The following is a 24,983-nucleotide window of genomic DNA, read 5'->3' as shown; positions in this document are numbered from 1 at the left end:
CAGGCGACTACCGAATTATCAACACAAAATCAAACAAGGGAAATGCAGGAGTTGGCTTAATAATGAATAAGAAAATAGGGCAGCGGGTAAGCTACTACGACCAGCATAGTGAAAGAATTATTGTTGTCAAGATAGACACCAGACCAATGCCCACCACAATAGTGCAGGTCTATATGCCTACTAGTTCAGCGGATGACGAGGAAATTGAAAGAATATATGAAGAGATAGAAGATTTAATACAATATGTAAAAGGTGACAAGAATCTAATTGTGATGTGAGACTGGAATGCAGTGGTAGGCCAAGGAGGAGAAGGTAATACAGTAGGAGAACGGATTGGGACAAAGGAATGAAAGAGGAACTCAGCTGGTTGAATTCTGCACTGATCATAATTTAGTCCTTGCCAATACTTGGTTCAAGCACCACAAACGACGGCTGTATACATGGACGAGACCTGGAGACACTGGAAGATATCAAATAGACTTCATTATGATTAGGCAGAGATTCAGAAACCAGGTGTTGGATTGCAAAACTTTCCCAGGAGCAGACGTGGACTCTGACCATAACTTGTTGGTCATGAAATGCCATCTGAAGTTGAAGAAATTAAGAAAGGAAAGAATGCAAAAAGATGGGATCTAGACAAGTTGAAGGAAAAGAGTGTGAGGGATTGTTTCAAGGAACATGTGGCACAAGGGCTAAATGAAAAGGCTGAAGGAAATACAATAGAGGAAGAGTGGATAGTCATGAAAAATGAAGTCAGTAGGGCTGCTGAAGAGATGTTAGGAAGGAAGAAAAGATCAACTAAGAATCAGTGGATAACTCAGGAGATACTAGACCTGATTGGTGAATGACAAAAATACAAGAATGCTAGAAATGAAGAGGGCAGAAAAGAATACAGGCGATTAAAGAATCAAGTGGATAGAAAGTGCAAGGTAGCTAAGGAAGAATGGCTGAAGGAGAAGTGCAAGGGTGTCGAAGGTTGTATGGTCCTGGGAAAGGTAGATGCTGCATACAGGAAAATCAAGGAAACCTTTGGAGAAAGGTAATCTAGGTGTATGAATATTAAGAGCTCAGATGGAAAGCCACTTCTAGGGAAAGACGACAAAACAGAAAGATGGCAAGAACATATCCAACAGTTGTATCAAGTTAAAGATGTAGATAATTGGTTCTGGAACAAGAAGAGGCTGTTGATGCTGATGAAATGGGAGACCCAATTTTGAGGTCAGAGTTTGACAGAGCTGTGAGAGACCTAAATAGGAACAAGGCACCTGGAATTGATGACATTCCTTCTGAATTACTGACTGCCTTAGGAGAAAGCAGTATGGCAAGGTTATTCCATTTAGTGTGTATGAGACAGGAGAAGTCCCATCCGATTATTGGCAGAATGTTTTTATACATATTCCCAAGAAAGCCGGTGCTGACCGGTGTGAAAACTACCGCACCATTAGTTTAGTATCTCATGCCTGCAAAATTTTAACACATATTATTTACAGAAGAATGGAAAAACAAGTTGAAGCTGAGTTGGGAGAAGATCAATTTGGCTTCAGAAGAAATGTAAGAACACGTGAAGCAATCCTGACTTTACATCTGATCTTAGAGGATCGAATCAAGAAGGACAAGAGCCCACGTACATGGCATTCGTAGATCTAGAAAAGGCATTCGATAATGTTGATTGGACCAAGCTATTTACGATTCTGAAGGTGATTGGGATCAGATACCGAGAACGAAGAATTATCTACAATCGGTATAAAAATCAGTCTGCAGTGATAAGAATCGAGGGCTTTGAAAAAGAAGCAGCAATCCGGAAAGGAGTGAGGCAAGGCTGCAGTTTGTCCCCCCCCTCATCTTCACTGTTTACATAGAACAGGCAGTAAAGGAAATGAAAGAGGAATTTGGAAAGGGAATCACAATCCAAGAAGAGGAAATCAAAACCTTAAGATTTGCCGATGATATTGTTATTTTATCTGAGACTGCAGAGGACCTCGAGAAGCTGCTGAATGGTATGGACGAAGTCTTGGGTAAGGAGTACAAGATGAAAATAAATAAGTCCAAAACAAAAGTAATGGAGTGCAGTCGAACGAAGGCGGGTGATGCAGGAAATATTAGATTAGGAAATGAAGTCTTAAAGGAAGTAGATGAATATTGTTAATTGGGTAGTAAAATAACTAACGATGGCAGAAGTAAGGAGGACATAAGATGCAGACTAGCACAAGCAAGGAAGAGCTTTCTTAAGAAAAGAAATTTGCTCTCTTCAAACATTGATATAGGAATTAGAAAGATGTTTTTGAAGACTTTCGTGTGGAGCGTGGCATTGTATGGAAGTGAAACATGGACGATAACTAGCTCAGAAAGAAAGAGAATAGAAGCTTTTGAAATGTGGTGTTACAGAAGAATGCTGAAGGTGCGATGGATAGATCAAGTTACGAATGAAGAGATACTAAATCGAATTGGTGAGAGGAGATCGATTTGGCTAAATTTGACAAGAAGAAGAGATAGAATGATAGGACATATCTTAAAACACCCAGGACTTATGCAGTTGGTTTTTGAAGGAAGTGTAGGTGGTAAGAACAGTAGGGGTAGACCAAGGTTTGAATATGACAAGCATATTAGAGCAGATGTAGGATGCAGTAGTTACGTAGAGATGAAACGGTTAGCACAGGATAGGGTGGCATGGAGGTCTGCATCAAACCAATCTATGGACTGATGACTCAAACAACAATGAACAACATTGTCTAGAAGATATAAAATTATTTTTCTAGGGCCGATGACCTTAGATGTTAAGTCCCTTTAACAACAGACATCATCTTTATCAATATTTTTCTATACCCTTCGACTGTTGCCTTAAGAAACGAGATTTCCACTTCCGGAGGTGCATATGGCCCTGAGGTTCACTCAACTTACAACAAGAATGAGTACCAGGTTAATTCCTGGGGGCAAAGGCGGCCGGGTGTAGAGCTAACCACTCTGCCCCATCACGTGCCAAGGTTAACAATGGTGGAAGCCTTTACCTTCCACTCCCCCAAGGGCCTTCATGGTCTGTACGGAGGTGACTTTGCTTTGCTTTGCTTTTTGACTGTTGCCTCATGATGGAGAAAAAGGACAGTGACCTGGTCTTGTAAATCTACTCCCTTCACCCCATTGTTGTATTCAGGGGCCAGTTATGGTTTTTCGACTTCTTCCCTTGACACTTGCATAATTAGAGGCCTGATTTTTCTCAGTTTGTCACTAGTATGGCCTGGTACATTATCATCAGTGAAGTGGAGGAAAAGAGAAATGAGCGGATATCTTTTCCTGCTCATTATTTCTGAAAAAGTTGGAGTTTGAATGCATCTATTCTTACTTCAGTACAACTGGATATATGGTTTCTGAACATGGGACATTAGGATGCACAATATGAAGTACAGTGTTATTTCATCCTCCGTTTTGTCAAGCCATTTCTCATCACCTGTTTGCTTTCTCCTATCCTCATCTACAAGTTGTTTCTGAGCATAATTATTTGTCTCTGTAGCAATTACAGAAAATAAAGGGTTCATATCATCTAAAAAGACAGAAAGCTCTGACGGAGCTGTGGCTGCATATTTCTTGAATAAAATCTCAAAACACCACTGTTTGCTTTGAAGGGGGTCAGTGGCAGGATGTCCGACTCATTGGCTGAACGGTCAGCGTACTGGCCTTCGGTTCAGAGGGTCCCGGGTTCGATTCCCGGCCGGGTCGGGGATTTTAACCTTAATTGGTTAATTCCAATGGCACGGGGGCTGGGTGTATGTGTTGTCTTCATCATCATTTCATCCTCATCACGACGCGCAGGTCACCTACGGGTGTCAAATAGAAAGACCTGCACCTGGCGAGCCGAACCCGTCCTGGGATATCCCGGCACTAAAAGCCATACGACATTTCATTTCAGTGGCAGGATTATTATTTCCACTTATCCACACCCAGTCTTCCTGTTTCGCACGCTTTGGTTGTGGAGGCCTGGCAACAAAATTTATTCTCATCATCACTCTCCGAGTCACTAGTGATATGTACATTTTCTGATTCATTTATACTATTTACACACAACTCTTCCTCACACAAATAATTGTTCTCTAATTCCTGAAGATATTCTACCTACATTATCCTGAGAATCACTATCTAATACACTATTCATTAATTTCACGAACTCCTCATGTTTGGAAATCCATGTGCTGGCAGTTGGCATAATGGCAAGGAATTTGCAATATTTCTGAGTCAACCTATGCATGTGATATTTAAAGTCAAACAAGGGAAAACTTGAAAATACCCTCACCCCAACCTTCTAGTATATGGAAACCTTAATACAAGAGACATCTATTACAAATTGGACACACTGTACAAAGAAATATGAGCCTTGGCAATGAGCGGGTCCAGCTCATCATTCAGGTTGTAGGCCATGGGTGTAGCTCATCATCCAAGTTCATTGGGTTAAACTTATAAAATATCCTGCTCAAACATCAGACTCAAATCATATAAGCATGTCTGGGGCAAGGTTGACATAGATGCAAAGATGTAGTAAATAAAAAACATTACTATCGATGACTACTGGTATATATTTTCACTAAACACACATACAATATAATACATGTAAAAATTTGTACACAATAATTTTCAGTTTACAATTGATAGGTCGAGCGGTATTGGCATTAAACTCACACAACACAACTCCAATGTATTCACAATACCATCACACCACTACAACAACTAACTATATAACTGATAAAAAAATACACAGTAAATCATTACTGATCCGCCAAGCGGTATCAACAGAGCTGATCCACGACAATTCGCCACACAATATCAACTACACTACAGCTCCCTGAACTACTACTGACTGACTTTGACATTCTTTATATATATTTTTATGATTTTGAATAATTCTGGTTATTCACACCATAATATTAACACAAGATACCTGAATGTTTCTACAGTTAACATCCAGAGGTCCTTGGTATGTCCTTTTTCTACAATTATCTTGAAACATGTTTATCATTATGGCACATTACGTCATGATATCTAGAAAGACTTTAGAGTTACTGAGTTAAAATATAGATAGATTTCCTTGGTACATCACGGTTCAAAAATTCACTTAACCCTCTTAGTGCCATACTCTCATGTTGAGAATGAGGCAAGAATGCTAAGCTGATTAGTAACATTTTGCAAGTCCCTATTTAAAGTGCCACATTATTTACAATGTTGAATATTTTGATTTTAAACTTGCAGAAAGTGTTGAGCATGGTATGTACTTACTAATGACAATAATTACAATACCGTTAAGTTTCAAAGTATATTTTAAAGAATGTTTTCTGAACACTTTGAAAACAAACAAATCAAGTTACAAAAATGGCAATAAAAATAATTCAAAATTAAAATTACATATTAAATGTGGTAATCCCTCTGCAGTGCAGCCATCCAAGTGAACAAACACAGAAAATTTGAAAAGTATTTGTTCAGTAGTTCACTAGGTATTTACCATTATGTAATTGCCAGTCTTGACATGACCAGAGAAACACATGAAATTCAGAAATCCAATGTGTACAAATAAATTAACAAATAAGCCACATAGTGATAAAATTGGAAACTATGCTCTTTACTCTATGGAAACAAAATGTAAGATGTTGCTATCTGCCGTTCATAATCATGTTAAATACAGATAGTATGGTGTGCTGTTCAAACGACAATATATTGTTGCTGGCACTTAAAAAAGCACAAGTACCAAACCATGATATATTGTTGTCTGGCATTCTAAAGGTTAAGTCAATACATATACAACTGGAGTTTTCTGAGCTACACGAAACATATGAAGGATTATTTAAAAGTTATAAGCATAATGTAACCTCAATCCATAGTTCTCTTGAGTCGATGTTAGGCCCCTTAAAACAACAAGCATCATCATCATCAGTTCTCTTGAGTCAACATACATACATATACAATACAATATAATGGATTTATTTTGTCTGGCAAGATTAAGGCCATTATTCCCTTTCTTCCATCTAACCAGAAAATACAGTATCTACATGTGCAAAATTAAAATAAATATACTTACAATTTAAACATCTTGCAACTACTAAACAATACAATATTTATGATAAAAATAAAAAATAAAAATAGGAGAATGATGATGATGATGATGATGATGATGATGATGATGATGATGATGATGATGATGATGATGATGGAGATGATTATTTACACAATTATGACATGATTAGCTAATTTCTATTAACCTTGGTAATAACAGTGAGATTATATAAAGTCTATAGATTGAGGAAGGCTAAATCTACAATATTTCCATGGCATATGAATGATAATTTACGTATTACTTAGTAGGTAGCGGTGACAAATTTGCCTAAAACTAGCAGGTGAGGCTCCTTTGACAGAGATGGGTAATGTATTCCATTGTTGTGCCGAAGAAATAACAAATTAATTAGTGTATCGTGTAGTGCAGTAAGGTGGAATAGATAGGAGTGTATCATATTTTGAACGTGTTCCGAAACTGTGATTGGATGAGAGGGGGTGAAATTGACTGTACAAGTAGGGAGGTGAGCATGAGGAGAGTATTCGATGAAGAAGGCATAAAGCATGAAGATTACAGCGCTGTTTGAGTTTTAGCCAACCGAGTTCATCGTAGGCAGGTATAACATGGTCAAAGTGATCTAGATCACATATATAGCGAGCACAGGCGTTTTGCGCGTGTTGTGGTTTGTTGTTAAGAGTAGCAGTCAGGTCGTTGTACACAGCATCACAGTAGTCAAAATGAGGTAATACCAGAGTGCAAATGAGGAGTTCTTTTAATACTTGAGAAAATATGTTGCGGAATCTTCTAAGTGAGTTAAGTGTCGCAAATACTTTCCTGGAGATGGTGGTAACCTGCTGCTTCCAAGAAAGATGTTTTTCTATCATAATACCAGGATCTTTGACAGATTCACTGAAATCAATGGGCGAATTGTGTAGGTAGAGTTTTGGTAAAGTGAAGTTGCTTATGGTTTTTGAAGAATGCCGATGATGTGAAATTATTATAGCTTGAGATTTTACGTTATTTAATCTAAGTCCATGCATGTCAGTCCAGTTATAGATTTCTTGTAAGTCTCTATTGACATTTTTAATTTCATCGGTTAGTCTTTCCGGTTCACAGTGCAAGTATAATTGTATATCGTCAGCGTACATGTGGTATCTGCAGCTGTTTACCGATGAGGTAATATAATTGATATAGACAGAAAATAGAAGCGATCCTAGAACAGACCCCTGTGGAACACCAACCTCTACAGATCGCCAGGATGAATATTCATTATTGTTATTTCTTACACACTGCAGATGACCGTGAAGGTATGAATTCATCCACTGAAGACTGTTTGTCGAGAACTGGAGTTTAAATAGTTTGGAAAGTAGTATGTCTATGTCAACTGAGTCAAAAGCTTTAGAGAAGTCAAGAAGAGCTAGGAAGGTAACTTGTCCATCGCAATGCGAATGTCGTCTGTAACCTTAAGTAGTGCAGTACTAGTGCTGTGGTTACGTCAAAAACCAGACTGGTGTTCGTCAAGAATATTGTGTTTGCAAGTACTGTAGTTGGAGACTTGTTGGTGTACAATGAATTCTAGGGCTTTTGAAAGAACCGATAATATGCTCACAGGTCTATAGTCGGTTACTTCTTCAGGCGGTGATTTTTTAGTGAGTGGGACGACAACAGCAGCTTTCCATAAGGAGGGATACGCGCCAGTCATTAATGAATGGTTAAAGATGTGAGTTATAGTAGGTAAAAATTATGTCAATTATTGTCTTAATAAGTTCTATTTCTATGTTGTCTGTCCCTTCGGACTTCAATTTTATTCCAAACATGGCTTGTTGAACTTGTGAGGGTGTCACGTGAAAAGTATAATTTTTCTCTGTCAGGTGCAGGGGAGTTGTAATTGCTGTATAGTGTTCGATGTTTCCTTTCTCTGTCAGTGGTACGTCCGGGAGTGTTAATATATGTATTGAGGGAGTCCAGGGATATGTCAATAGGATGATTGTCTCTTTGATTACCTATTCCCATGTGGCTTAGTTCTTTCCAAGCCATAGCAGGTCTAGTATTTTGTTTTAGCAGGGTATGTGCATGTCTAATTCTAGCATTGCGTACTGGCTGCGATGTTTTATTTTGTAGCTGTTTAAATGCGTCAAAATTGTCTTGTGTCAGTTGTTGCTTAAACTTTCTGTGTGGGGCATCTCATCTTGCCATTAACTCTTTTAGCTTCAGGTTTAGCTACGGTGCTGGGGCTCATGTTACCCGTGCTGTTTTCGGTGGGGCGTGTCGATCATAGAGTGCTGTCAGATATTTGTTAAATATGTTTACTTTAAGGTATATGTTGTCAACTGTCAGTATATGGTGCCATGGAACATCTAGCACGTCTTCATTGAATATACTGTAGTTAATTTTAGAGAGACCTCTGAATATAATAGTCCTTGGTTTTGTCTTTCGGGTCCTTAAGGAGTAGGATATGTATATTAGGTCATGAGCTGAAATTCCTGGTACAGATGTCTGTCCATGTTGTAGTACTTTGTCTGCATTCTTGACAATCATTAAGTCCATTGACATGTGTGACATGGCAGTGTGGTGAGTAGGGAGTGTTTGCAAAATGCTCATATCGCAAGACGTAGTCATGTTTATAAGTTGCCGACATTCGTCGTTGTTTCCGGTGTCTGTGTTAAAGTCCCCCATGACAGTTACATGTTAAAATTGCCGGAGTACGCATAACAATACATTCTCTACGTCCTCCAAATGTCCAATCGCAGGTGGCTTGTACACCACACAGACAGCACATTTCTGATGGGCTTCGATTATTTCCAAGAGCAGGAACTCGGGTCGTCTATTGTATTCGCTATCTGAACATGCAATTAACCTAGGCTTTAAACTGATTTGACTATCGTTGCCACACCTCCTCCCCTCTTTCTTGCTCTGTCGTTCTGAAGTAAACAGTAGCCAGGTATGTTGAAAGTCTTTGATGGGATCAGATCATGAAGCCAGGTTTCAGTGAGAAGGCAAACATCAAATACGTCCGGGACAAGTTCTTTAAGTTCGTGAAAATGGGCAGACAATGAATGTATATTTAGATGAGCTATATGGAGACCTTTCGGGAAAGAGGAAACTTTAGCTAGGATCAGGTCTCTAGTGGAGTGAGAAGGAAGGGGAGTAATTCCAGAAAGGGTCAGTGGTCAGTGGACAGTTGTCACAAGGTCGTGTTCTGTTTGTGGAGAGTGGAGGGGTGAGTGAGGCCTTGAACGGGATTGTGGCTGGGAAGGAATGCCCGGTACTGCCAGAGGAGAGTAACCCATTAGTGCTCGTTGCCATCTTATGAAAAAGTAATAATTATGCGAATGAGATAATCTAACTAAAGTGAGCTAATCTAATTACCTTATGAAAAATTAATAATTATGTGAATGAAATAATCTAAGTACAGTGAGCTAATCTAATTAAATTGCACTAAGGTGGTATTTAAATAAAATGAAATATAGTAAATAGAGATCAGAACAGTCAAGTGAATTGTCCGTTTAGTTGCTGTCTCTATCCTCCGGTAAGTCACACAGCCGGTTAATGCGCAGTTTGCCCCCATTGGGTTTCTTAATGATGACATCGCCGTCTGCAGTCCAACAGTTCGCTACATGGAAACGGTGAATGGCGGCCTTCAGTATGGAGAGTCTAGCGGACGTGAGATCTTCACGGATGGTAACATGAGTGCCCTTTAGTCTCCTTTTGTTACGGAATACTTCTTGTCGTGTACGATAGGAAGTAAACTTGACAATGATAGGCCGAGTTTTCCCTACTGATTTACACCCAACACGGTGACTTCTATCAATATCATTGATGTTTATATTCACGCCTATATCTCTAAAGACGTTTACAGCAAGTTCGTCAGTATTTTCTTGTGAGCTCTTCTGCACTCCAAAGATTCTAAGGTCATTTCTCCTACTATATTGTTCAAGAGAGTCGCTTCTAGCTTCAAATTCTGACCTAAGTGCCTGTATTTCCTTGTCCCGACACTCAAATATCGCCTCTATAATTCTGTCTAGAAACTTACCCGAGCTGAGAGTCTCATTCAGGATCCTCGTGACGGTCTCTTCCATGAGGTTGGCACTACCGTTCATTTCCTTGCTGTTGCACTTTTTGCTCCTGGTCATCTTGTTTCACAATGGAATATTTTAATGAAATGGTAAAAATATGGCCACGACAGGGGGACACTTTCACTTTAAACACTTTCAGACTATGTTTGCACACTTTAACACAATGTTTGATATGTATTACTAGAGAATAACATCTGCTAATTCAATGTGACTGAGAAGCTGATCTCACACATGTCCGTCAGCCATATATTGTGGTGAAGATACAAGTTTCCTGAAGAATTTGGAACACATGAAAGATTATTTACAAGTAATAAACATAACAAACATGAGTTATATACACAATGATTAAATACATAACCTAGCCTGAAACATATGAAAAAATGTTTTCAATAGCGCACGCCCACGCACACACACACTCTCTCTCTCACACACACACACCCCGCCCTGACTTATGCCAAGCTCAGGCATCATAAACACTCAAAATCAAATAGGTTACAATAAGTTTGCAATGTCACCAGTCGTATCATAAATTTTGTAAACAATTTCTGCAATATCTATTTCAGTTGAACAATATACTGTATTTACGCGAATAATCCTGCCGCTGAATACAGTAATCCCTGCACACTAATTTTAAGAAGGCTCATTTTGAAAAAATTAAATAATCTAAAATTCCTTCCATAAATAAACATTTCATATCACTCTGCGAGATCCAAGTGGTCTTTACGCAAATATGGACATGTAAATTTACAGATATAGCTGCTTTGCCTGAACATGTTTGAGAAATACATTATCACTGCTATAAAATATATTTGCCATGAAAATTATGAAGTAGGCCTAGGTATTACATTAATCTGAACTTGCAGTAGGCTTGATTCCCTCTACATCGAAAGATTTGTTATCTTTTGCATCACTAGTATCCTCTCCTAAATTACTTACAAATTTGTTACTCACCACATCTAAAACACTTTTTACACGCAGTCTTTTCTTTACGCGGATATTAACACGACTGGTGGTAGATAATTCTTTTTCGTGTAATGTAAACAGTTGAAACAGACACGCTGGCAAACTCAGATCTTAGTTTTGCGATATGGTATAACCTCGTTAATTAAAGTCGTTGGAGCACAGAAATCAGACTTCGAATTACGTGATTTCGAATTAACCGCCAACTCGTACCTCAGAAATGCCAACCCATGCCGCATCAAAAAATATGCTAAGATCCGTTACTGCATGCAATTAACATTGATTCACAGTTTAAAACTTTCAAATGCAATGGAAAAGAACTATTTCCAAAATGTACCCAACAAGGTGCATTGACAGTATTCACTGACAAACTCACTAACAAACATAACCTCACGCAACAAAAGAAAAAATTTCAAAGACGAGAAGTCTATGCTGGCTCCCCTGTGCAAGTACTTTATTCATTGGATTACTGTACTGTATGCATTTTTTTTTTTTTTTTTTTTTTTTTTTTGCTATGGGCTTTACGTCGCACCGACACAGATAGGTCTTATGGCGACGATGGGATAGGAAAGGCCTAGGAGTTGGAAGGAAGCGGCCGTGGCCTTAATTAAGGTACAGCCCCAGCATTTGCCTGGTGTGAAAATGGGAAACCACGGAAAACCATTTTCAGGGCTGCCGATAGTGGGATTCGAACCTACTATCTCCCGGATGCGTATGCATTTTTAGATGCCTCGTATTTGCACGGAAAGTACCTGATGCCCTTAAAACATCGTGGCTCATCAAACTTTCCTATGACGAGGGGAGGATGTCTTTCAGCTCTGTCTGCATTCCAACACAGTACAGTGTCCCCATCTCCTTTTAAAAAGTCTGTTTGGGCTAGGCATAAAAAAAACAATGCAGTTTCATTGTCATTGACAATATTGTTCGTTGCGTACGAATTTATTATAATTATTAGCCACACTTTTTCGCCAACTGTCTGTATCGCCAAAGAGAATTGCCAGTGTTCGTGAATTCTGCTTCTTCGCACACTGACTGTTACATGATACTGTGGCGTTCCTTAAAAGTCTGAATACAAAAGAATTATGATTTCACTCAAAATTAGCAGCTATGAAACAAACTGTCAACACACCAGAGTGAGTGAAAGTGCAGAAAAGTACCCTTGCACGTTCCGGAAGACGCATTCTATCATGACACAGAGACATTTTGAACTTAAATTACTGTGTATAATACTATTTTTTTTTATGTAAAGGCAGTTTTAAATTAAAAGTATGAATTGTTTTCCTTTTAAACGTGACATACAGGGGCAGTTTTCTTCCATCTGTGATTACACAAAGCATAACTGTACACTCAATATCGAAAACTAGGTGAGTCAAGAGCATGTTGCCAACATTGACGCAAATAAAACCTGCACCCCTGTTTCATGGCTCAATTTTTTTTTAAAAATATGATTATACGCGTAAATACGGTATTTGATGTCATTATTACTGTTGTGAATGGCATGCCATACTGCAGTGATGATATACTGAATTTGTAAGTAAATTCATGTCCTCATATTCCTCGAGGTGGTGCAGCTCTTTTCAGGCACACTCCCAATAGAGGTGAGCTGCATTTACTATTTTAACTACTGTACGTACAAGCCTTCTTACCATTTTTAATTTCTGGTTGTATCAGGAATTGAACCCAGGCGTCTGAGGACAGCAGCTACTAGGGCTAATTGTTATGTCACAGAGGTGGACACTGAATTTGTTGTTCATGATTATTAAAAGTTTTCACTTGGTCATTTGAAATATGTTGCAGATGTATGCAGCTGAGCTTACATGACTGGAACTTCAATATTATGTGTGAAAAATATTATGTATGTTTAAATGTTTGTATGTTTTATTGTTCAAAATTATGTGTTTCTAATGTAGAAATTCTTATTTATTCAGGGAGTCATCTCTTGCTGACATATTGGAAGGAATTCCACCTATGTTTTCTCGGAAACCAAAACCTCAGTATGTGGATGAAGGGACAACTATTGAATTAGATTGCCATCTGGTCGCCATCCCTGAACCAGATATTGTTTGGTATTTCAATGGAAAAGAACTGAAGAGCTCAGAAAATACTACTGTGACAACTGAGTCTGATATGCACATGTACTCTACCACTGTGCGTATTACAAAAGTTAAGAAAGTGCAAGAAGGAAAATATGAAGTTGTGGCGAAAAACAGGGAAGGAGAAGCCTCTGTATCCATTCCTGTCAAGGTATTTGTTCAGTGTTTTATTCTGAAAGTATTAATATTAGTAGGCAGTTCAATGCCTAGAAGTGTTTTCAAAATGCTTTTGGTGTTTTTTTCTCTGAATCTCCCACATATTGGTTGTAAGTAAGCAGTCAATGAGACAGTATATTTTGTTTGACTTAATAGCAGTTCTAATAGGATTTGTGTCATTTGCTGCATATTTGACTGCTAAGACTATCAATGAGAAAGCTTCTTTTACTGGACAAACTTACTGCTCTGTTGATAAGCATGACTAAGATTGTGGGCTTTGTATAACCTAGGACTTCGTGGCAAGGATTCATTTTTGAAACTACACAGTTCAAAAAAATTAGGGGAATATGTTTTTGAATGTATGCCATGCTCCACAAAACAATACCTCACACCCAGGTATATTACTAACTAATCCTTTATTCTTTATCGTTGAAGTATACAAAAGAACATCGATGAATTCGCATTCATTTTCAGAGCGCAAACGGAAATGTCCAAGTAGGGGCGGAAACAAAGTGATAACCGTCCTCCAAGGCGGATTTTTAACACAGTTGGAGAACTTCAGTATGCTGTATGTCTTGCACGAGCATATATCACAGCTTGGCACCTATGTGGCATGCTCCATATAAGTCGACGGAGGTCACGTTGCGTTATCAGGTCCTATTCTTCAATGAGAGCCTGTTCGAGGTCTTGAAGAGTCTGTGGTGGAACAGGGCACCCACGAACACTTCCGTCAAGCCTATCCTACACATGCTTGATGGGATTAAGGTCGGGACTCACTGCTGGCCATTCCATCTCTTGAATGTCTAGTTCTCGTGAGATAGCTCTGGTGATGCGTGCTACATGAGCTCTGGCATTGTCGTGCATGAGTACGAATTCAGGGCCAACACCGTATGCAGCAACCAACACATGCTGTAGCAGTATCTGCTCGATGTACCCCGCAGTGGTAAGATTACTACGGACGACAACAAGATCCATACGGCCATCAATACTGATGCCACCCCACACCATCACAGAATCTTGTCCGAATCTGTTGCCTTCCTGGACAACATTTGGCATGTACTGCTCACCACGGTGTCTCCATACACGTTGACGTCCATCACGCTGTATCAGGGGAAATCTGGACTCGTCTGTGAACAGCAGAGGTCTCCATTGGCGAAGCTGCCAGTTGACGTGGGTACGGACAAACAGAAGGTGAGCTACGCGATGTTGCTGTGTTAAACGGGGCACTCGAACAGGATATCTGGGACACTTCTCTTAACCTGTTCCTTACACTCTGGTCAGATACCGTGACTCCAGTGACCCTCCTGAAGTCTTGTTGCAGTTCTCTGGCGGTTGCTGAACGACGCCGCAACGCACAGATGGTCAGATATCGGTCATCCTGTGGGGTTGTCATGTGTCCACGACCTTGTGAACTGGCCTGTCTCATTGTAGCGATGCCATAAGCATTGATTAACTGACGGAGAGACATTGAGTTCCACAGCAACACGACGAAAAGTCCATCCTTCTTGATCAAAGTGACGGCCCTTGCGACTTGAACCTCGTTAAGATATATCATGGGATGTGCTGGTTTACGTACAATGTGCTCAAATGATCGCAGTAGTTTGTGTACTGCACAACGACACACGGACCCACCACTATTCACTTTGCTTTGAGGGGTTACCGGACAGTTTAATGTATGGCTACACCTACAGATGGAGTATAACTTCAATTTGATGTACTGTGAGTATCTAAGGTCTCAAGGTATGCTATGCTAACGTTCACATACCAGACGTTACAAAACATGTTCCCCTAATTTTTTTTGTGTGTTTTACATTGCTCAAAGTTTACCTGTCCTGTGTCAATTCTTAGTATGTGTATATATTTTTGATAAGCAGCATAAATATAACCAATAGAACGTAATTTTTTTTAAATTTCATATTTTTTTTTTCAATTTGCTTTACGTCGCACTGACACAGATAAGTCTTATGGTGGTGATGGGTAAGGAAGTGGCCTTGGTCTTAATTTAGGTACAGCCCAGAATTTGCCTGGTGTGAAAATGGGAAACAATGGAAAACCATCTTCAGGACTGCGGACAGTGGAGTTCGAACCCACTATCTTCTGGATGCAAGCTCACAGCTGTGCGCCCCTAACCACATGGCCAGATAGAATTTAAACTGGAAAATACATCACAAAATCTGGTATTAATTCTTAGTATGTATATACATATATATTTGTGATAAGCAATAATAAAGCCGGGCTGAGTGGCTCAGACGGTTGAGGCGCTGGCCTTCTGACCCCAACTTGGCAGGTTTGATCCTGGCTCAGTCCGGTAGTATTTGAAGGTGCTCAAATACGTCAGCCTCGTGTCGGTAGATTTACTGGCACGTAAAAGAACTCCTGCGGGACAAAATTCCAGCACCTCGGCGTCTCCGAAAACCGTAAAAGAGCAGTTAGTGGGACGTAAAGCAAATAACATTATCATTATTAGCAATAATAATGTAGCTGATAGAATTTAAAATGGAAAGTACATCACATAATCCGAGACAGTTTGTAAAACATTTTTTTTTCCACCAGAGAGAAGAATGAGAAATAAGAACTAATTATGTGAAAAACTAGGTTGGAGATGTAGAAAATATTTTTTTAAATGTGGAAATAAGTTAAAGGTAGACTTAAAGCTTAAGAAACAGTAATCTCCGTACAGGCCATGCAGGCCCTTAGAGGGGTGGGAGGTAAAGGCTTCCATTATGCGTAACTTCGGCACTTGGTGGGGTAGATTGGTTAGCTCTACGCCCAGCCACCTTTGACCTCAAGAATTAAACCTATACTCACTTTTGGTGTAGGCTGTATGAACTTCAAGGCCATGCACCTCTAGAAGTGGAAATCTAGTTTCTTAAATTATTTGACTACCTTGTGGGGAACTGAACCCATGAACTTCTGGGTAAACTGAGTACGCCTTTACTGCCTTGGCCAGGTGGCTGGTTATTCAAGGTAGTAACTCAAAAAGCTTCATATTCAAAATACAATTGTGCTAATCTCCTTGAGCTAGTGCATGTGAGAATAAAATTTGGTAGTGTGGGATTTTTGTGATCAGTGCTTATGAGAAGCTGTTTCATCCTCTGGCAAATGGTAGAAAAGTACCAAGAGAACAGTAAGAAATTATGTCTGGTATGGTCTATATGCCTACTTGTTAAGTGGATGATGAAGAAATCGAAACAATATATGAAGAGACAGAAGAACTAATACAATATATAAAAGGTGACAAGAATTTAATTGTGATGGGAGACTGGAATGCAGTGATAGGCCAAGGAAGAGAAGGTAATATATAAGGAGAATTCGGATTGGGACAAAGGAATGAAAGAGAAAGTCAGCTGGTTGAATTCTGCACTGATCCATAATTTAGTACTTGCTAATACTTCGTTCAAACACCACAAGCAACGGCTGTATACGTGGACGAGACCTGGAGACATTGGAAGGTATCAAATAGACGTTGTTATAATTACGCAGAGATTCAGAAACCAGGTGTTGGATTGCAAAACTTTCCCAGGAACAGATGTGGACTCTGACCACAACTTGTTGGTCATGAAATGCCGTCTAAAGTTGAAGAAATTGAAGAAACGAATGCAAGGAGATGGGATCTAGACAAGTTGAAAGAAAAGAGTGTGAGGGATTGTTTCAAGGATAAAGTTGCACAAGGACTACATCAGACCACCAGCCTTGTGACATTACTCCTGCACAACTGATAAAACAGTCCACCAGCTACCCAGCACAGCTCTCTCCTGACTGCTACTGCAGTCCACCAGAATGAAAAGTTTAAGGTGGATATGTGGGTTTACAAGTTTGGACCTGTTAAAGATGTGTGAAGGTGACAGAAATATTGAGTGGTTGGTCGGTCGGTTGGAGATCAGCAACAACATAATGCTGAATTACAAAGATCCCAGCTATGTACAATGTTTATTAATCTAAAATGAAAGACATAAATATTTACAAAGGACACAATTATACACAATAAAAAGTGTAAAATTCTATATAATACATATTTACTTAAACAATGACATAGACAAAGGAAAATACTTTTAAATACAAGAGCAGAAATGGGAAAGAACAAGAAGGAAAATTAAGTTATATGAGAAATATCATGACGGAAGGAAACGATACAAAGATGTCTAGGTTCTTGTTTATAGATAAGGGATAAAACATTGTTGGAATGTTTACAGGAAAGGACCTTTGGGTGAGAGAAAAACCGGAGTAAAGAATATGGAATAGGGTCTTCATTCTGGTGTTATGGGATGGGACGTGGAGGGGGAATAAGGAAACTAATGCTGAAGACCTAAATAAACCATTAGCTGCTTTGTATAACAGCTTTAGGTCAGCTACTTTCCTCCGAGCAGAAAGAGTTTTGAGTTTTAGTTTCCCAAGTACTTGGTTAGTGCTTAAGTTGTGACAGGCAGAGACCCTGGCTCTGACGATAACACAGAAAAAGGATTTTACAAGGTCAAGGTGACTTAGATTTGAAGAAGCAGAAATGGACCAGACTGGAGAGGCATATTCAACAATTGGTAAGATACAGGAAACGTAGAATGCTCTGAGGGTATTGACATTTGTGATGTCAGAAAACCTGTAGAGTAAACCAAGGAGTGACATAGCACATGAGGTGACCCTGTTTATGTGCGAGACAAACAATAATTTACTATCAAAATGCACTACTGTCTTTTTGATTATCAACAATTGTAATCGGTTGGTTCAGTAGGTAATATTCTTGTAGCACGGGGGATTTACGAAGTGTGAACAAAATGGTGGAACATTTGGAGGGATGAGGTTTAAGACGAAATGTAGAACACCAACGTGACTGTGAATCAAGTGTATTTCGCAAGTGGATTGTATCTGTGGGAGAATCAATCTGCTTGAAGATTTTACAATCATCTGTAAGGAGAAGGATTTCACATGCATGGTGGGAAACAGTATCAATAAGATCATTAATAAACAGGGCAAAAAGAAGGGGACCTAGGATACTGCCCTGTGGGACACGAGAGAGGGTGGTGGTGGGAGAAGAACTGCATCCATCAAGGACCACGCGCTGTAGTCTTTAACATAGAAAGCTATTAATGACAGCTAGGAGACTCCCATGCACGTTAAACCATTCAGAATGTTTGTGTGCAAGAAGCGCGTGATCTACGTTATCGAAGGCCTTCGCGATGTCGATATAGCATACATCAAATTGAGAATCTGTGTGGATGGAAGACGTGGCATGATGGAGGCATAGCCAAGTTAGTTATGCAGGAGCTTCCAGGAAGGAAACCATGCTGCTGGGGGATATGTATGGAATTGTAAGACAATTGCAGTGGTATGGACACATTTTGAGGCATTATCAAGGTTATGTTAGGAGGAAAGTATTTGAAATGAATGTGGTTAGAGGTATTAGGAGAAGAGTATTAAAGAGGCAGTAAATAAATTTTGTGAGAGAAGAGAAGCGACGAAGGACATATTTATTATTTTAACCATTGCAGTGTTAAGCGAACAGGGAACTGGAAATCAAGTAGGGATGACATAAAAATGTTAGTGCTCAACTGTAGAAGCATTGTAAACAAAGAAATCAAATTAAGTAATTTAATAGATATATACTTACCAGATATTGTAATAGGAGTTGAATCATGGCTGTGAATTATATAATGAATGCAGAGATATTCTCACGGAACTGGAGTGTGTATCGTAGAGATAGGATAGGAGTGGTAGGAGGGGGAGTATTCATTCTGGTGGAAGAAGAATTTGTAAGCTACGAAAAAGTTAAGGATGAAAAACATGAAATTCTGGGTGTAAGGTTCTTCTCTAAAGATAATAGGCAACTTGATGTCTTTGGAGTGTACAGACCGGGAAAGGGTAGCGCTGACGCTGATTCAGAATTATTTGATAAGATAATCAGCTATGTTGGAAATGATATGGAAAGGAATGTGATAGTAGCAGGTGATCTCAATTTACCAAATGTCAATTGGGAAGGTAATGCGAACAACAGGAAGCATGACCAACAAATGGCAAATAAGTTAATATGGGAAGGGCACCTGATTCAGAAAGTGATGGAACCAACTAGTGGGAAGAATATTTTGGATGTGGTGCTGATAAAACCAGATGAGCTCTATAGAAAAACCGAAGTAATAGATGGTATTTGTGATCACGAAGCTGTTTTTGTCGTAGTTAAAAATAAATGTGAAAGAAAGGAAGGTATTAGAATTAGGACTATTAGGCAGTACCATATGGCTGATAAAACAGGCATGAGGGAGTTTTTAAAAAGTAACTATGATCGCTGGAAAATGGTAAAAAGAAATGTAAACAGACTCTGGGATGGGTTTAAACCAATTGTTGAGGAATGTGAAAATAGGTTTGTTCCTTTAAAGGTGGTAAGGAATGGTAAGGATCTACTATATATTGTAACAGAGAAGTAAAGAGACTAAGAAGGAGGTGCAGACTGGAAAGAAATAGAGTTAGAAATGGTTATGGAAGTAAGGAGAAATTGAAGGAACTTACTAGGAAATTGAATCTCGCAAAGAAGGCAGCTAAGGATAACATGATGGCAAGCATAATTGGCAGTCATACAAATTTTAGTGAAAAATGGAAGTGTATGTATAGGTATTTAAAGGCAGAAACAGGTTCAAAGAAGGACATTCCAGGAATCATTAATGAACAAGGGGAATGTGTATGCGAGGATCTTCAAAAGGCAGAAGTATTCAGTCAGCAGTATGTAAAGATTGTTGGTTACAAGGATAATGTCCAGATAGGGGATGTGAGTAACACTAAAGAAGTATTAAAATTTACCTATGATAACAATGACATTTACAGTAAGATACAAAAGTTGAAAACTAGAAAAGCAGCTGGAATTGATAAGATTTCTGGGGATATACTAAAGGCAATGGGTTGGGATATAGTACCATATCTGAAATTCTTATTTGATTATTGTTTGGTTGAAGGAGCTATACCAAATGAATGGAGTGTATAAAGGAAAGGGTGATAGACATAAAGCTGAAAATTACAACCAGTCAGTTTGACATGCATTGTATGTAAGCTTTGGGAAAGCGTTCTTTCTGATTATATTAGACATGTTTGCGAAATTAATAACTGGTTTGACAGAAGACAGTTTGGGTTTAGGAAAGGTTATTCGACTGAAGCTCAGCTTGTAGGATTTCAGCAAGATATAGCAGATATCCTGGATTCAGGAGGCCAAATGGACTGTATTGCGATTGACCTATCTAAGGCATTTGATAGGGTAGATCATGGAAGTCTACTGGCAAAAATGAGTGCAATTGGACTAGAAAAAAGAGTGACTGAATGGGTGGCTATATTTCTAGAAAATAGAACTCAGAGAATTAGAGTAGGCGAAGCTTTATCTGACCCTGTAATAATTAAGAGGGGAATTCCTCAAGGCAGTATTATTGGACCTTTATGTTTTCTTATATATATCAATGATATGTGTAAAGAAGTGGAATCAGAGATAAGGCTGTTTGCAGATTTGTGAGATGGACGGTGGACAATGGTATGATGATAAACGGGGTTAAAAGTCAGGTTGTGAGTTTCACAAATAGGAAAAGTCCTCTCAGTTTTAATTACTGCGTTGATGGGGTGAAAGTTCCTTTTGGAGATCATTGTAAGTACTTAGGTGTTAATATAAGAAAAGACCTTCATTGGAGTAATCTCATAAATATGATTGTTAATAAAGGGTACAGATCTCTGCACATGGTTATGAGGGTATTTAAGGGTTGTAGTAAGGATGTAAAGGAGAGGGCATATAAGTCTTTGGTAAGACCCCAACTAGAGTATGGTTCCAGTGTATGGGACCCTCACCAGAATTACTTGATTCAAGAACTGGAAAAAATCCGTAGAAAAGCAGCTTGATTTGTTCTGGGTGATTTCCGACAAAAGAGTAGCGTTTCAAAAATGTTGCAAAGTTTGGACTGGGAAGATTTATGAGAAAGGAGACAAGCTGCTCGATTAAATGGTATGTTCCGAGCTGTCAGAGGAGAGATGGCGTGGGAGGACATCAGTAGACGAATAAGTTTGAGTGGTGTCTTTAAAAATAGGAAAGATCACAATATGAAGATAAAGTTGGAATTCAAGAGGACAAATTGGGGCAAATATTTGTTTATAGGAAGGGGAGTTAGGGATTGGAATAACTTACCAAGGGAAATGTTCAATAATTTTCCAATTTCTTTGCGATCATTTAAGAAAAGGCTAGGAAAACAACAGATAGGGAATCTGCCACCTGGGCAACTGCCCTAAATGCAGATCAGTAGTGACTGATTGATTTGATTTGTTATGGTCAGTATTAGCTTAAATCTAACCACCACTGGAAGTCACTGTTAATTATAAGTCCACCTTGCCAATATTATTAAGACTATTCGGCTACTGAAGAAGAGAACGATCAAGGTTCCTGAAATATGTACAGCATTTAGTGATAGAATAAAACAAATTTTAATAGTATTGGCAAGGTGGAGTTACATAATTAACAGTGATATTCACTGGTGGTTAAAGGACATATTGACAAAAGATGACATTTGGGACTGAGGAAGGTGGAAGAGGCTCACCAGAAATTCTGACCCTGGCTGAATGGGAAAAAGCAGAGTAAAAGAAGTAGTAGTTTGAGGGTGTAAGTTCCTTTCTTTGGTTCTTTTGAGATGGTACAGTGACTGAATGGTTTCTTGTTTAGAGTGCTGATGATTAAAGAATATGCAAGACAAATCCGTGACTGCATTGAATGTTGAAATTTAAATTTATGAAGGAACAACCTTAATATTTACCAGTATAGATTATAGTATCAGCATGATAACTGTCAATTTCATCTATATTGCTTTGATTCTGATTCCAAGGATGTGAGCTGGAAAGGGTGAGTGGTTGATTTGTAACAAATGAGAATGTCGTGAAGTTCTAGTCGTGACATCCAAAATAAATGAACTCTTTGTTAGTACATTTTAAGTGGACAGAGCAAATTGGCTGCGTGGTTAGGTTTTGCGTAACTATGACCTTTCATTCGAGAGATGGTGGGTTCACAAACCCACTGTTGGCAGCCCTGAAGATTTTCACACCATGTGAATGCTGGGCCTGTACCTTAATTAAGGTCATGGCTGCTACATTCCAATCCTTTGAATGTTAGTGCAACAATTAACCACTAGAGAGAGAAAAATCAACATTCCAAATGGAGGGAGACGTCATCTCTATTCTGATGTTACCTGATAAATTGCTACTTTGTTTTTTGTACATACATCCTTAGTAAACGTTAGATTCTTTAAATTATCTTTGTTGTGTATATTCAACTTTTGGTGGGTTTTTTAACACACAAAATACACAATACCGCAGAGCAAACCATGATTGATTGGGACTCAGAACTTCACAGTACTGATGGGCAGTTTTTAGAATAGAACTTTAAAATATTAAACAGTAGACTATGAATTGAAGAGATTTTAACTCTGTTATTATGATTATACGGGGTGAATTTTGATAAACATGCCGAGCATTCATTGGCCCTCCAACTGGTGCTCAAGCTGAATATGTCCTAAGTATGCTTTTGTGACCAGCTGCGGACTGTCTGACCAAAGAATGCCTATTGTTAAATGCAGCTACATTTGTTTCTCGACTTATATCCCTACTGACATTTGTGGATAAAATTCTGATGTTTTGGTAAAGTTCATCTTCAGAAAGTCATTTAAAATATTTGGCTAATGTTCTTCATGGACTAGTTTAATTTATATATTTTATCATTTAACTTTCCCCATAAATAAAAATTGCTAGGTTAAGTTTGGCCTGTGAATTGTCTTTCTGTTTGGAACTTATAAACTCTGTCTGTGTGTGATATTTCCTGATATAGCTCCAGCATTATATACTTTTTTCTACTAAAGATTTATGACTCCTTACAAGCTGTTCCAGAGTAAACCTTGCAAGTTCTTGAATAATTTTACAGCCGGGCTGAGTGACTCAGACGGATGAGGCGCTGGCCTTCTGACCCCAACTTGGCAGGTTCGATTCTGGCTCAGTCCGGTGGTATTTGAAGGTGCTCAAATATGTCAGCCTCGTGTCGGTAGATTTACTGGCATGTAAAAGAACTCCTGCGGGACAAAATTCCGGCACGTCGGCATCTCCAAAAACCAAAAACGTAGTTAGTGGGACGTAAAGCCAATAACATTATTGAATAATTTTACACAATTTCCAATAAAATACTTATTAATGGTTATAACACTCAATGACACACACACTGCACAACCAATTCAGATGGATTTTGTCTCAATTCTAACAATACAGTGGCAATGATACAGCAGATTTCCTGGCCACACTTTAGCATGTTGGCAGGGTGATAAGGATTGTAGCTACAGCTGATATTTCACAGAAAGCAGTTGTTCTGCAGGAAACTTGATTTTTATTAAAAGTAAGCAACATTGTATATCATGATCATAGTCATGGGACTTCCAGTTCTTACATGGGGCCAAACTGCAGGGTATATGACTTTTCATTTTAAAATTACACATGCATTGGCTGGGATTTGAACTGTGGCTCCCTTGGTAAGAAGCCAGTGACTATGCCATTTGTCTACCACACCCACTGACTGTTGCATAGCAGACTGCTAGACATTTGTTACAACCATCAAATTTCACCCTGTATTTAATTTTGTTACATCACACTCAAGAACATTTAATGAATGGCTTATTTATTGTAGGTGAAGACTGGTCAGAAGGAGCCTCCACAAATATTACAGCCTCTCAAGAGTGTCATAGCTCAAGAAGGAGATGATGTTGTAATGTCCACACAGATTATTGGAAATCCTACTCCAAAGATCACTTGGCTGAAGGATGGCTCTCCTGTAAAACAATTACCTGTACAATCAGATGGTGTAACACATACCTTAGTGTTTAATAGAGCGTCTCCTTCTAATGCTGGCCAGTATACAGTCACAGCAAAGAATCCTGTTGGCACTGCTGAAACTTCAGCCACTCTCATAGTAGAAGGTAAGAATAGTAACACAACTTTGTTAGATAACATCATTTTTATATAATAATATAATTAAATCCTCTTGAACTATCTGTTTAAAATGAGGGAAGAAAATCACTCCACTGTAGTAAATATTTTCTGCATGAAAGAAGTAGCTTTGATGATGGGTTGTCACCAAAAAAATAGTTTTACAGAGAGCTTTACTTCTAGATTACATGTCGTACAATATTAGTCTGCCAGCTTGTGTAGATGGAGACATACTAGGATTGAAAGAGGGAAATGAATAGATTTAACTCTGATTTACCTTAACTACTTGTACCTGTGCTTCTCAGTCACAGTGGTAAGCAGTGTCTGGATGTTTATGACCTAAAAAATGAAGGAAATGCATGTAAATAGCCCTAAAAGAAAACTGAAAATTACCAAAGAAATGCAAAATGGAAACTGATTCATTCATGATATTTCTGGAAATGAAAGTAAACTTACTAATATTTCATTAATATAAATAATACATTTAATCCCACAAAATGATTACATTACAATAACCCCTCATCGCAGGAGCAGTCAGTGCTTGTAACAATCACTAATGCAGGAGACCACTTTTGTTGCAAGATAATATTCTCCTCCAATTGTACATCACAAAACCACTTAACCCGATGAGTGCTATGCCCACCTATAGACGGGCTGATGTGGCCGGTCCACCACTACTACGCCCGTCTATAATGGTGCGTGAGA

General features: G+C 38.8%; 1 protein-coding gene across 5 annotated transcripts in view; it reads left to right on the top strand.

Moving 5' to 3' along the window:
- The window catches only part of LOC136863970 (titin), a 348,159-nt gene that overhangs the window by 192,709 nt on the left and 130,467 nt on the right, over positions 1 to 24,983 (top strand). For all 5 annotated transcript variants that reach the window (XM_067140439.2, XM_067140437.2, XM_067140436.2 and 2 more), the window contains 2 exons: positions 12,993 to 13,308; positions 23,980 to 24,268. In XM_067140439.2, coding sequence (XP_066996540.2) covers positions 12,993 to 13,308; positions 23,980 to 24,268 — 605 coding nt within the window. The remainder of the gene's footprint in view (positions 1 to 12,992; positions 13,309 to 23,979; positions 24,269 to 24,983) is intronic.

This window comes from Anabrus simplex, chromosome 2, assembly GCF_040414725.1.
Source record: "Anabrus simplex isolate iqAnaSimp1 chromosome 2, ASM4041472v1, whole genome shotgun sequence".
NCBI lineage: Eukaryota > Metazoa > Arthropoda > Insecta > Orthoptera > Tettigoniidae > Anabrus > Anabrus simplex.
Note: the sequence above shows the minus strand (reverse complement) of the source record. Positions and strands in the feature narration are given on the sequence as shown.